Raw genomic sequence first — 13,369 nt, forward strand, 5'->3', positions numbered from 1 at the left:
TCATTGGTTTTTTACGAGAGAAATGTCCAGCTAACTATAACATGTGTGAAACCTATGGTTTTTTAAGGAAATTTGCAAGGTTTTTTAAATGCTAATTCCTAACTATAACGTGTGTGAAACCTATGGTTTTTTAAGTGAATTTGTACGGTTTTTTAAATGCTAAGTTATGTATTTATTAATATATTTTTTTCAGGTTTTTCCCCGTGCGCGCGCGGTGTGGGCACTCGGTGCGCTTCGTGCACCGAGCACCCATGAAGCGTTGTGCGTGCCGTGCACGCACTGTGCGCGCACCCCGCGCTTTTTCATCAAAAAAATAAATGTTTTTTTCACCCTTGGGGGTCCTTCAGTGACCCCCTGACAAATGCTAGGGGGTCAGGAACTGTCCACCCTGCCCCCATTTCACGTTCTCCACCTTTGTTTTTCACTGCCTCAGACTGCGAGAGACAAAATGGCGGCCGCCACTTCCTGATTTCGACCGATTCGAATGTTTACGGACATCTAACAACCAATCAGAATTGCGCTCGCGCACGGCAGGGTGCGCGCACTGTGCGCGCACGGTGTGCGCGTATAGATATTGATATGGTTTTAAATGCTATTTTCTCAGGAAACACTGAACAGATTTTCACGAGACCTTCAAAAGGCACTTCCTTGACCTTATGGCTACCTCTCTGCCAAATTTCACGTAATTCTGTTCAGCCGTTCGGGCTGTACCTTCGACTAAAGGTCCTATGGAAAAATGCATGGGGAAAATGCGTTTTGGGACCCCCCTTTTTTCTCGGCCCCCGCTTGACTAATTACCCGAGACTTTCAGGGTAGGAGCGGAGCGGAGCGCCCCACCTATTTTGAAAAATTTGCGAGGATTCGTCAACCGGCGCCAAAGTTATTCAAAATAGAATTTTCAGATTTCCTATGGAAACACGGTCCTAACTATAACTATCTACTGGCGACCGCCAGTAGATAATATATATATATATATACTTTGGATGGAACTATGCCACAAGGCTACATCATATTTTGTGATTTCTCTGGAAACGGTTTGATGTAGCCCAATAACATACTCTATCAGAAAAAATATACAGTGACTCATTTGAAGTTCATTTGGGGCGATCACATTAAAGTTTATGTATGTACACTGCTAGCTCGCAAGTGTACATTTCCAAGTATGACAGACATATTACAACACAGTAGTCTGGACTTTGTATGGCATTTTGAAATTAAATGGAAGAAAAGCAACCTTTCACTACTGATCACCATTTTGCCCCACATTGTGACATCCAAATAAACATATTTTTGATTTTCCACAACAGATTTATAATCTGAGATTGCTGTTCAACATTTAAGAATATTTAATTCCAAACAATATGCTCCATTACTGTTGCCTTTAGCAGCATTTGAAATGTTAGATCATGCACTATTTTTATTGAAATAAGTCTCTGTGTATCACCCGTCTCCGAATGCTTCACCTGATCCCCCCCATCTCACTGAATCAACGTTTTGACACAGCGGTGGCCATACTAATCCATGAGGGTTGCATCTAGGGTAGATGTTTCATGGCATCCTCACAGGATAAAGGCACATGTAATGAACTGAAACATACAACATTTACATAGTCAGCGGTAATTCAAAAATCTGGCATAAATATATTCCTCATGCATCAATTTTGTATACCACTGCTCCAACTGATATCTTTTTACAACAGGTGACCTAAAAGTCACTGCTTTGCCTTGTAACTATGCAGTCTATATTGCTTTCTTTTGCATTAATCTGCTTTTGCTATTGCTATGGACTGTGCTGTCTGAGATTCACAATCACAGTGGTGGTCTAGTATCCATAGTGTATTCCCATTTTAAAAATACTAGGAATTTGGATTATTATTTGGAATATTTTTCTCCATCCACTCTCTCTCCTAAGTTTCACTATAAATGGGCACCCTCCTAGTACTCCACCAATTTCCATCCGAAAATAATAGGGAATTTTCTTTCACCCTTTCAATCCTCCTGGGACTCAATAACTTCGAGTTGCCCTTCATGACCAGATTACCCAAACACACTCTCACTAACATCCCCTCTTCAAATAATTTGCTGCTCTTGCACACCTTCTCATTATGTCTTTGCTTGTACTGTGCTTGATATTTTCCAACTCTGTATTTTATTTCCTTTGCCTCAATTTACTTGTGTCCACATCTTGCCATCCATGCTGGCACTGCCACCGTACATGGTACTCTATCTCTCAATAGATTAAAAGGAGTCACTCTAGTAGCAGAATGTGGAGTTGTTTTCTAATTCCACAACATTTCCTTAACCTTATCCTTCCAATTCAAATTGCTTGACATCATCAATTGAACACATACACATATAATTTACCTTCCACATTTCAGTCCTGAAATTTAAGAGAAGTCTTAAAATACAACAATACAGGTAATCTGTTGCCACAGTACCCTTCTGGCAACACATCAGTAGAATTTAAATTGGATTATCCCAACTTCTGCCATATCGACTTGTCTATTATAGTAAATGGTGAACACGAATCTGCCCACATATGTACCTCCTTTCCATCAATTATTACTGTACATTTTGGTGGTTGGTACTCGTTATAATTCAATACAGTGTGTTTCACTGACTGACCCTCTTGATCCAACTCCTCACTCACTATTAATACTTCTACCTCTTCAGCCTCACTATAATCAGATTCACCAATCAATTGCTTGCCAGAACTCTATCAAATTCACAGACTTTCTTTTCTCAGTGTAATCTCCCATTCTGCACACTCTAGAAAAATGGCCCATTTTCTTACATTTGAAACACCTGCTATTCACTGACGGACAACTAATGGCATAAGCCACACCTGTAACATGCTTTTGTTTTCATATTCTCAAACTGTTTTACAATACCCTTCCCGTCATCAGGATTTTGTATGTTTTTTTTACCCGAAGATACCTCGCACACTTTACCAGCATCGGTCATGCGTTTAGTCCCTGACCCACCCAGCTCTTTGACATAACCTGGTGTGCTTTCCATTAGTTTAGCAATTTCAATAGTTTTGTTGCCGAAGTGTCTTTGAGATCTAAAGGTTTTTCCTGAATTCTTAGATTAGAAATTCTATTTATCAATTGGTCTCTGATGATCTTGTCTCAGAGATCTTTAAATGTACACGTGACTGCTAACCTCTTTAAAGTACCCACATATTGATCAATAGATACTCCAGATTCTTGTGCATGTGAGGAAAACTAGTGTCCACCACTATGCTGACTTTTCTTCCACAATTATCTCCTAGTGCCATAAGTGCTTCCTCATACACATCCTCATCCTCATTATCTGACCCATCCACATTTCTACCCACTATCTCAGGTTTAGGTAAAGTTTTTAATACTTTTCTTTCCTCTACGCTGAAACAATGTTTTAAAATGGCAAATTTCCTTTTTGTCACATAATCATCACCATCTCTTTCCAATCTTCCTATGGCATAGAGGGCAAACCAGGATCTTATAGGAAAGATGGTGGAGCTGGAATATATTGCTTCTGTATGTCTGATTGTAAGACCTTTTTAACTGGAAAAAAAAACTTCACATGAATCACTTTCACTCTGCAATTACACCCTCCTTCAGATACGACTATCAGAAACTAATAATAAAACTACTGTGTAGTTGAGAGAATAATACTCAAATGAGTACAGCAAGGTAGAAAAGAAAAAAGTACAGTTCTGTAATTTCTTGTAGCGTGCCTGTCACTGACAAGGTGTTACTAGGCTCAAAGTGTGCCTATCGCCACTTAAAATGTACTCCTTTACCTTACTTCTGTCAGCAAAAACAGTTACCCCCTCAATATCACAGTTCCAATAACTGCCGCACTTGCTTCTGAGTCGCCTCACGTCGAAGTATTCCGAAATTGAAAAGCCGGGACTGAATCCCTGATGCCAATCCAACATGGCAGCATGCAAACTTGCCTTTCGACATCACTGATGTGCCTGATCGTTGTCAACATCCCATAATGCCCTACACTTGCTCGCGTCACAGCAGCACAGAACACACAATGGCTCGCACTCTTGCAGTCAAACAGTGCACTTCCCCTTCAAACTTCGCAGACCACCTCGATCCTGATGCTGCATGACATTCTGCCACAGTCTCCTCCGCGGTATCATCAGTGATGTCGCTGCATCCAAATGAGTACTCTGTTGTGACAGACTTACATTCGCTGACTCGCGTCATAATCCTTAGACATTCAAATCCAAACACCCAAGTCTTTTGGGTGTTCTCGTAACTTGCCTCCAAGTTCTGTTCCACAAACTCTGAAATTTGACTCTGGAAATTTCCTTCAGATGCCTATTTCAGAATAGACACATGTCCATGTACGGTAGCTCCCAGATCATCTGGGGTCCCAATGTCACCCAAAAACCACGATATCTTCTGATACCGCTCACAGATAGTTCCAATGCAACTCAATTGCAGTTCCCTGGTGAAAGCTTCTTACACGATGGTCGCATCCTATCTTTGTCACCAATTTTGGAAGAAGAGGCTTAAGGGAACCATCAAAATTGTACTTTATTGAGCTGGTACAAACACCTGATCAGGCCAGATCCTCAGCAACTGTGTCCTTCTCCTAGCCTCTTGGAATCTCAATGCCAGATTCCAGAAATGGAAGCACACTGGTTGCCTAGGAACACAGAGCTAACATTAAGTGATAATAATATGACAACAATGTGGTAACACATAGGATGTAACAGTTGCACTATAGGTGTTATACTGTAGCAGCCAGGCTACACAGAGTAGGCCTGAAGCCACACTTGCATTGCCACTATAGTGGATGGCACTATAGTTGCTGCAGTCAATACATGTACTTTAACTTCCAGGCCCCCGGTGTGTCATAGCCCGGTCTGTCTGTGCTGTATGTTTACCGCTGTCATCACTATTTGCAATTAGGCAGGTGCCCTGTACTCTGCTATGTACTTTATTTTGTATGCTCTGCTGGGTGTTTAATTTGAAAAGCATGTACTTTACTTTGCATGCTCTGTTGAATATTACATTTAAGATCCATTATATAAACTTTAGTTTGTGCACATTGTAAGCAAGTCTGTTTAATGAAGTACATATTTTATTACCTCCTTCATCAACTTTAAGAGCTTGGATTATCATATTTCCTGACAGAGCATTCAGCCAGTGCTGACTCGCTACCCTCACCTTGACTGCAATCGTCATTCTCTTATCACCACTCCAGCTACTTCAGCTTGTTAGACCGATATTAGGCTACCACTAACCGGACAACTCTAGTGTTTGATTTCTCCTTTCTTCAAGGATACCCTTACAGTTTGAACTTAAATGAGAAAGTTTTAGCAGAAGAAAAAGAAACAAGCAATGGCAAATCCAATAAGTCTCACATATGAGAGACCTATTGGTTTTGTCAAAGTCTTTATAGCCATGTTGTACCTCAGCGCAGCTGCTGTGCAGCATGGTTTGAAGTACAAAAAAAGTGCTATGACATAGTCAATGCAGGCCACTTTATTGCGTTTATTTTGTTTTTACTTTCAACCTTGCTGCATAGCAGACACACAGTTGTACAACATGGCAAAGAAAACATTGATTAAGCCAAATAGCTCTACAATGCATGGCTGCTGTGCAGCTTGGCTGGAAGTAAAAAAAGTACTATCAGCCAGCCAGCATTGACCGTTATCGTAGCATTTTTGTTTTTACTTTTAGCCATGCCATGTTGCACAACATGGCTAAGAAACATTAACAAAGCCAATTGATGTCGGATAAGCATGCCCTACTAGCTTTACCAGTGTTTATTTATGTTTTTTGCAGATTTTATTCAGCGTGAACTCGGTTCAAGGGCATGAGCACCAGTTACATTCCACAAGGTCACATTTATTTTGAGGCACGGAGGGTCTTATGTCTTTAATATATGTCTGTTTTTACTTTACAGATGTACATGAAATTATTAATTTTATTTCATGGAAGATTTATATTTGTAATAGCTCTTAAGAAGATGGAATTCATAAGTCAACTCCACCAAAGCGCATTGACAAAATATTGAGACACGATCTATGGGCACTGGATGTCTTTATATGACATTAATTAAAAATCATGGACATTAGATGATACATGAAGTAGAGGTGTATACATTTGAAGACAGACTGATTTGTCTTTGAAGGATCTTACTTGTTTTTCTGTGATATGCAGCATATGTTGTTCTATATATTTGTATATTTTAAACATACTGTGGGATTAAAACCATAAAACCACATATATTTTTCTAAGCTTTTATGGTATCCTGTTTTGCCATACTTTGGAGAGTATTGGTTTATGTATGTGATTGTTGTTAGATTGAATAGCTGTAGACTTTTATTGGTGGCATGTTTTAACGGTTACTAAGGTAAGCATTTATATACTTGATTAAGTCTGGTTGGCCACCAAATATCTTCACTTAGAGGAGTCATGAAAACTCCAACCCTGCAATATAGGTCCTTACCCAGTTTTACGAACCATTAATCCTGTAACCATGAAATTCACCTTGCCCGACCATTACCAAATCCATCCTGTCTTTCATGTTTGCCTTCTTAAACCCTGACGATCAGCTCATGATGATTGCTAAACACACTGAATATTTACTACCCAAAATTAGAGACTCTAAATAGAAGAAAGGGAAGTTATAATATTTTATTGATTGGAAAGGTTATTTCCCAGAAGACAGGTCCTATGAACCAACCATACACGTCCATGCCTCTAGTATGCAACTTTCATGTTTGAAATCCAGATAAACCATGCCCAGTCAGTCCGCCTTTGAAGGGGAGGACTGTCATACCCTGCTCTGCCTCTACTGTATGTTCCCGTTGTCATCACTATTTTCCAATTACGCAGGTGTCATGTACTCTGCTATATTATATACTTTATTTTTCATGCTCTGCTGCGTGTTTCATTTAAAAGGCATGCACCTGATTTTGCATGCTTTGCTGAGTGTTTAGTCTAACAGGCATGCTGTGCTCTTTAGTTTGTGTACACTGTAAACAAGTCTGTTTCATGAACTACAAGTGCCTGGTATTTTTGTTAAAACAACATGCACAGCTGAGAAATCAATTAAAGGCCACCCTCTCCTGATGTCCTTTCCTGCCGGAATATATGGTTTGTACAACAGCTGCTGTCTAATCATACTCTGCTGAGCAATTAAAAACCTCAGTTTCCTGCTGCCCTAATTTCCTACTAGAGTTTCTGGCGTTTTGTTTTTATTTATACAACAGCTACTGACTAATTTAGGGCCTTTGTTTCCTGCCCCTGTTTCCTAATGTAGATATCTTCTGATTGGCAGGCAGCACTCTTTACATGCATGGCAGGCTATAAATATTATGTTCAAAGTGTGGCCGCCCGCTTGGCTGCATCCGTCTGAATAGAGAACCCATATTCCTCAGCCTCCATGTGGGTTCCCAGCCCCCACCCCGCTTATGACAAGAGCAACCCAGGCACTGTCATCTGGAAGCTGGGGGCTTGCAAACATTCTTGGAATCTAGTCCTTTTGAGACAACATTCCACTGGAACCTTGGAGCCTGGTTGTTCAGCTGGTGCACTGCACCTCCCTCACCTTGACCTCGACCATTATCCTCTCACCACCACTCAATGCTTCAGCTACTTTGGCCCATTATAAAGACCACTAGTTAGTACACTAGCCGGGCGCCTCTGGTTTCGGTTTCTCCCTTACAAAGTAAATTAACCCTTGCAGAATAAATTTAAATGAAGAAATTTTAGCTGAAGAAAACGAAGAAAGAAACCCCAAGTGGACTTGGATTTCTTTCTGTAATTCTTGTTTGATATTTTCTCAAGGACTAACAACCAAAAAACGTTTTTGAAAAAAAAGAGCAGTAATTCGCATAAGACTAATTTTACCTTTTGGAGTATAGCATGGCAACCTTGATGGTGGTCTCCACAACTGGGTTTAGAGAGTGTATAGGTGCGCCACACATAACTGAAGAGGGGGCAAGAAAAATGCTCAAGGTGATTGTAAAGCATTTTTGTATAGCTACCTTAGCTGATTGTGTTCTTTTATCATTTGGCATTATTATTAGGAAGCTGATATGTTGAAATCTAGTTATAATGCAAATACAAGTTTATAAATTGGTATTCTTTTAGAGGTACTTGATATTTGCATTTTTCACAAACTTGCAACTGCTCCTGTTACAATATATGTTGTACTTCTTCTCAAACATTGCTTTGATTCACCAATATTGCAGTCCATTCCCACTTTAGAGTGTTATCTTTGCATCCCAGTGCTATGCAGATCATAAGGTTTGTTCTATTTTGATGCATGACAAATGGTACTCCCAAGATGGCAACCACTATCTAAAATCCAAGTGGCTTTTAGTGACCACAATCCCACTTCAACTATGAAAATGATCATGCTTTTCACAGGTACACTTTTTACTAGTTGTTGTTCTTGGCTAAGTTTTCATGAATATCCTTGATCTTATAGAAAACTTGAAATAAAATATTTGCCATTTCAGCCCTTACAACATGGCTCGTTCAACTAACAGATATACTACCATAACAATTCTGTTCCACCATTGAGGTGCAATAATCTTTAACTACTATTAATTATCACATATACAATTGTGTGCTTGTTTATCAGTTACAATGAAGCCTAAAATGAGTATTAAGTATTACCTTAATTAATATATATGCTTTTTAATGGAATTTAGCAGACGCACTGTCATAAAAACCATTCTCTACAGCTGAGGCACACTTTTTCGTAACTGCTATCATTTAGCATGTATATAATCCAGAGCGAAGACTAGTTAAAATGAAGCTCAAAATTAAGTAATTTAGTTACGCCTCTACATAGATGTAAGCGATTAAAGAATGGTCTAATCAGACCCGTATGTAACTTGCAATAAAATGAGTACTGCAAGCTCAATTTAAAAATCACATTGCTAGTCTTCAGCAATGCCCAATGTAGCAATACCTGATCATGAGAACTTAGCAGTCTACAACCCTGCCAAACATGTTGAAAGAAATATGCACCAACACATGCTTTTGAGCTATTCTTCCAGGTGTGGAATATTTTATTTGCTCATAAATATCCACTTTAATTGGTATTATAAATTCTGAATTAGTCAGACAAAATGTAAACTGAATAAGTTGTAATCTTGCAAGGTTGGTGCTGTCATTACATTTACTTTGGAGCCACGAAAGCTAGCAAGCAAAATTATGAATTATATTTAAAAAGATTAATTTCTGCGAGATTATATTTTTTAAACTGATATGAAATTAGAACATGTGTTTCTCTGTAACATCAGCAAATATCGGTACCATCAGTGAGCACTAGTTTGCTAAGTTGTGTTTAGACTTGTGGCAGGTGCAAGACTAGAAGATTTAGGATGGCAACAACTTACTATGGTTGCCTTTATTAATCTGTCAGGGAGAACAAACATCATTTTTTCAAAGAAGGATGTAGTTGAGATGCTTTTAGTATCTGGATTGTGTAACGCTTACCCGAAGGAATCCGTAGAGACAAGTAGACATCCAGTTAGTCAGTAATTTTTCCACAACTGACTCAGTACGTCTTAGCATAAGTTTAGGCTGGGCATTGCTGGACTGCTCCATCAGGTCCCTGATTAGGACTTCTAGAATGTGGGTTAGATAGACCAGCTTACTTTGTAATGCAATGGTCAAAAAGGATGCAAAGCGGCATCTGCAAAGAAAGGAGAAACAATTGTATTACAAATGGGCCTCTGTCAATTTAAGTCCTACTAAATACACAGGATATTTTTCAATTTCCTAGAATAATGCTGAGCACTTAAGACACATCTAGAAATCCTTTCTGTCCTACTGGACCATAGGCACCAACTACTTGTAGAATCTCAGTCCTACTATCTACATACCAGGAATATTATGTCAAGCCACTCTAAGATCCAGGATATAAAGGTAAATAAAAATAGATGGGATGGAGGCCCCAGAATGTACAGTTTTCTATGCTTTTGATCTGTTTATACATTCCTTTAGGATACCAGCATAATATAGTGGGACACCCCTACACCTCCCAGTCCAACGTGCCTACCTGTCATGGACTGGTTGTGAACTGAGCCCCCTAAAACATGCATCCTATCTTGGAAAACACTAAATGTGAGCAATCATTCTGGTGCTAAGCAAATTTCACACTGGTGTGCTTCCCCACAAAAACTGGATCATTTTAGATCGCCACTAATGAGCCAAAGTACATATAAGATGGCTGAAGTGGCCACAGAGGCTGAAGTGGCCACAGAGCCACATGTATAATCATTATTATGTACCTAGAAATAATAAATTACTGAGGTCCCCAAACTATGAGCTTCATAGAGTCTGAATGACTTGAATGTAAGCTATCTGAAGCTTCAACTGAGACAAGGACCCCTGAGAAAGTGATTGAATTTTCAAAGTTACATGCTATGCAACCAGCAGGTAAAAATACACAAAGCATGTTATTCCACAACTGTTGAACATCAATTCTAAAAATTATTTTGGCATTCACCATGCCTTTTATTGAAATATAATCAAACCCTCACATTTCCTTACCTTGGTGACTCCATGTCACTTCTGACCACAAAAAGTCATGCTTCTTTTCTTGATGCTTCTGCACTACTTACAAACACATAAACATGCACAAACACACACACCCTATAATAAGTCACAATTCATGTCACAGTCTCTCCAGCAACTACTTCCTACGATGCTTGAATTTTTGACCTACTGAAAACAGCATCCTGTGTATGTTTTAGGAATCCCTAGAAACCACCTCCTATACCTTGAGGTTTCTTCAGATACTGGGACTACCAATCATAGCATCCAACAATCTACTAAACCCATGAGACTGTTCACAAACGCCCTCCTTTTTGCAGACGACACCCTGCTAATCTCCAAGACCTCAGCTGGGCTCCAGAAGCTCTTGGACAGATTTAATTTGTTTTGTAACCTAAGAGGTCTGTCTATAAATACAACGAAGACCAAACTTCTTTCATTTAATGTACGCAGACCATCCAGAATTATTCCCAAACTGGATGGAACTACCCTCGAACTTGTAAAAGTTTTCGATTACCTTGGTATCAGAATCTCGGATAATGTTAGCTGGAAGCCCCACTTGGACAAGATGCTCCTTAACCACAGGCGGGTTGCTGGGGCTATTATGAAAGAACATCGCTCCTCGCAGAGCAGGTCCATTGCACCCGCACTAGTGATCTACCAAGCAAAAGCTGTCAGCTCTGCCCTGTATGGTGCCGAGCTATGGGGCTTCGACAACATTGAAGAAATTTCCAGGTCAGAGAATAAATTTCTGAGGGCATTGGTTTCAGTCCCAAGGGGTACTCCCCTCAAACCTTTACTTAGCGATTTGGGTAGGCGTACAATCGAGGACCTGGCAAGACTGCGCCCCTTGCTCTTCTGGGCACGTTTATGGCGTACCCCTGAACTATCAAAGTACGCAGAGGGTCTCAGAGAAGTGATAAATACTCCGGGTTCACACAAAGTGGGATGGCTCTGTAACATCAAGAAATTCTTTTCCTTGTTGGGACTTAGAGAAGTCTGGGAATTCGGCAAATTAATAAACAAGACCGACCTCAAAAGAGCATATTGGGCATGGATTGACACCAAAGAGATTAGTAACCCCAATTTAGGTAGGTTAACAGAAGACTTTTATCTACACAAGCAAGTTGTTAGCCTTGAGCCTTATCTTGATTTTATCCAGAAACCAAGAGACAGAACGCTTTACATACAATTTAGATTGGGCACACTACCAACCCGAGAGTACACTAACAAATGGAAGCCTCCCTTCCAAACAACGGCATTTTGCCTGAATTGTAGCGGGAAGGTTGAAAGCATTGCACACCTCATGTTCGAATGCCCAGCCTATAAAAACCGAAGAGACAGGTGGCTAAGTCCTGTCTGTAGACAGCTGGGAACATTGAACTATTGTGTAGCCCTTAGAATCCTACAATCAGACACCAGGGCCGTGTTGGTTTGTGGCGTAGCCAAATTTCTTGGATGGTCCTGGATAATCAGGCTCAAGTCTTTCCGTTCTGATATGTATTCCTAGTTTTTAACACCTCACCTTTTTTAGACTGCTATTCTCAATCATAAGCTCTGGAATGAATATTTGAATTTAATTCTTTTTTTATTTCATTGTAAATATTATATTACATACCAAATGTATTTATTAACTTTTATCTACTCATCTTTTATATGTCAAACTGCATCTTTTATGTCTGTATGTTGATGCTTTTATGATATAACTTTTATCGAAATAAAGCTTTGATTGGATTGGTATTTTGTAGTGCTTTTGTAGCACCCTAATAGTGGTACTCTGGGAGTGCAGAACTCCACCTTCACCTCTCCCACCTTTTCTATGGGGAGATCTTCACACATGTAAATTTACTAGTTAGTAGTCAATGTGAGAGGGACTGGCGTGACTGGAAAAAGGGGCATACTTACTAAAAAATGGGAGTGATTTAAGAGAAGTAAGGTGGGTTTTAGGGATTGTTAGGGAAGGGCTAGGGAGGGACATGCACCCACCCACAAAAGAGTAAGCCCATTGCGTTTTACAAACTGCACTTTAAAATTACTACGACCTTAGGGGGACCCAAAACAATGGTAAATGACTCCAGTTCAGAGCTGGACTAAATACACACATTGACAACCACTGGTACTGCAACACCCTCAAATAGAAAATAAGGGAGGTAGGGACTTAAACTAAAAACCCATGGAAAACCATGTTAAATTATTTAAAATAGATAACAATATCAAATATCAATAAATTTAATGTTTAGAATGATATCCAAAAATAAACATATTTATTATTTAATTAGGAAATATTTTAAAATCTTTTTTGAATTTATAAAAACATGTATCATTGCAATTCATTAAAATGTATGTAAATTATTTTTAATGACCTCTTCACATCATTTAAAATAATTATTATTGCTTAATGAAACGATTACCTGTTTTACTTTAGGTGGGAATTTATTTTTTAATTTAAAATTTGGAAAAAATTAATTGTATTTAATTCATATTTAGAAATTAACTTAAGGTTGAATTTCAAATTAAGTTAATAGTGCTGTAGCATTTGTTTCTTAGTTTTTTCTACCAGTAAGATAAACATCTAAAATTAGTTTACATTAATATTTATCAAAAAAATATATTTACTAATTTGTTTGAGTTAACTCAACTTCTTTTTACTTTACCACAGGGAGCCTTCACTGTTGATGTGTAAGTGTTTAAGCCTACACTTTTGAGTAACTTTTCACTAAAATCATGTGAATGGCCTAAAGATGTAAAATCACTCAAAAGTGTTAAGAGTACACTTACGTGTATAACTTACTCACATACATAAGTTACCTTTGTGAATAGCTTGTACGTGTTTTGATA

The 13,369-nt window shown here is 38.9% G+C and overlaps 1 protein-coding gene across 1 annotated transcript in view; it reads right to left on the reverse strand.

The window, feature by feature from the left end:
• PLXNC1 (plexin C1) overlaps positions 1-13,369 on the reverse strand; it is a 464,687-nt gene that overhangs the window by 113,590 nt on the left and 337,728 nt on the right. The window contains exon 20 of the mRNA XM_085653399.1: positions 9,470-9,668. Within this exon, the coding sequence (XP_085509525.1) occupies positions 9,470-9,668 (199 nt within the window). The remainder of the gene's footprint in view (positions 1-9,469; positions 9,669-13,369) is intronic.

Source organism: Triturus cristatus, chromosome 4_1 (assembly GCF_964204655.1).
Source record: "Triturus cristatus chromosome 4_1, aTriCri1.1, whole genome shotgun sequence".
NCBI classification, from domain to species: Eukaryota; Metazoa; Chordata; class Amphibia; order Caudata; family Salamandridae; genus Triturus; species Triturus cristatus.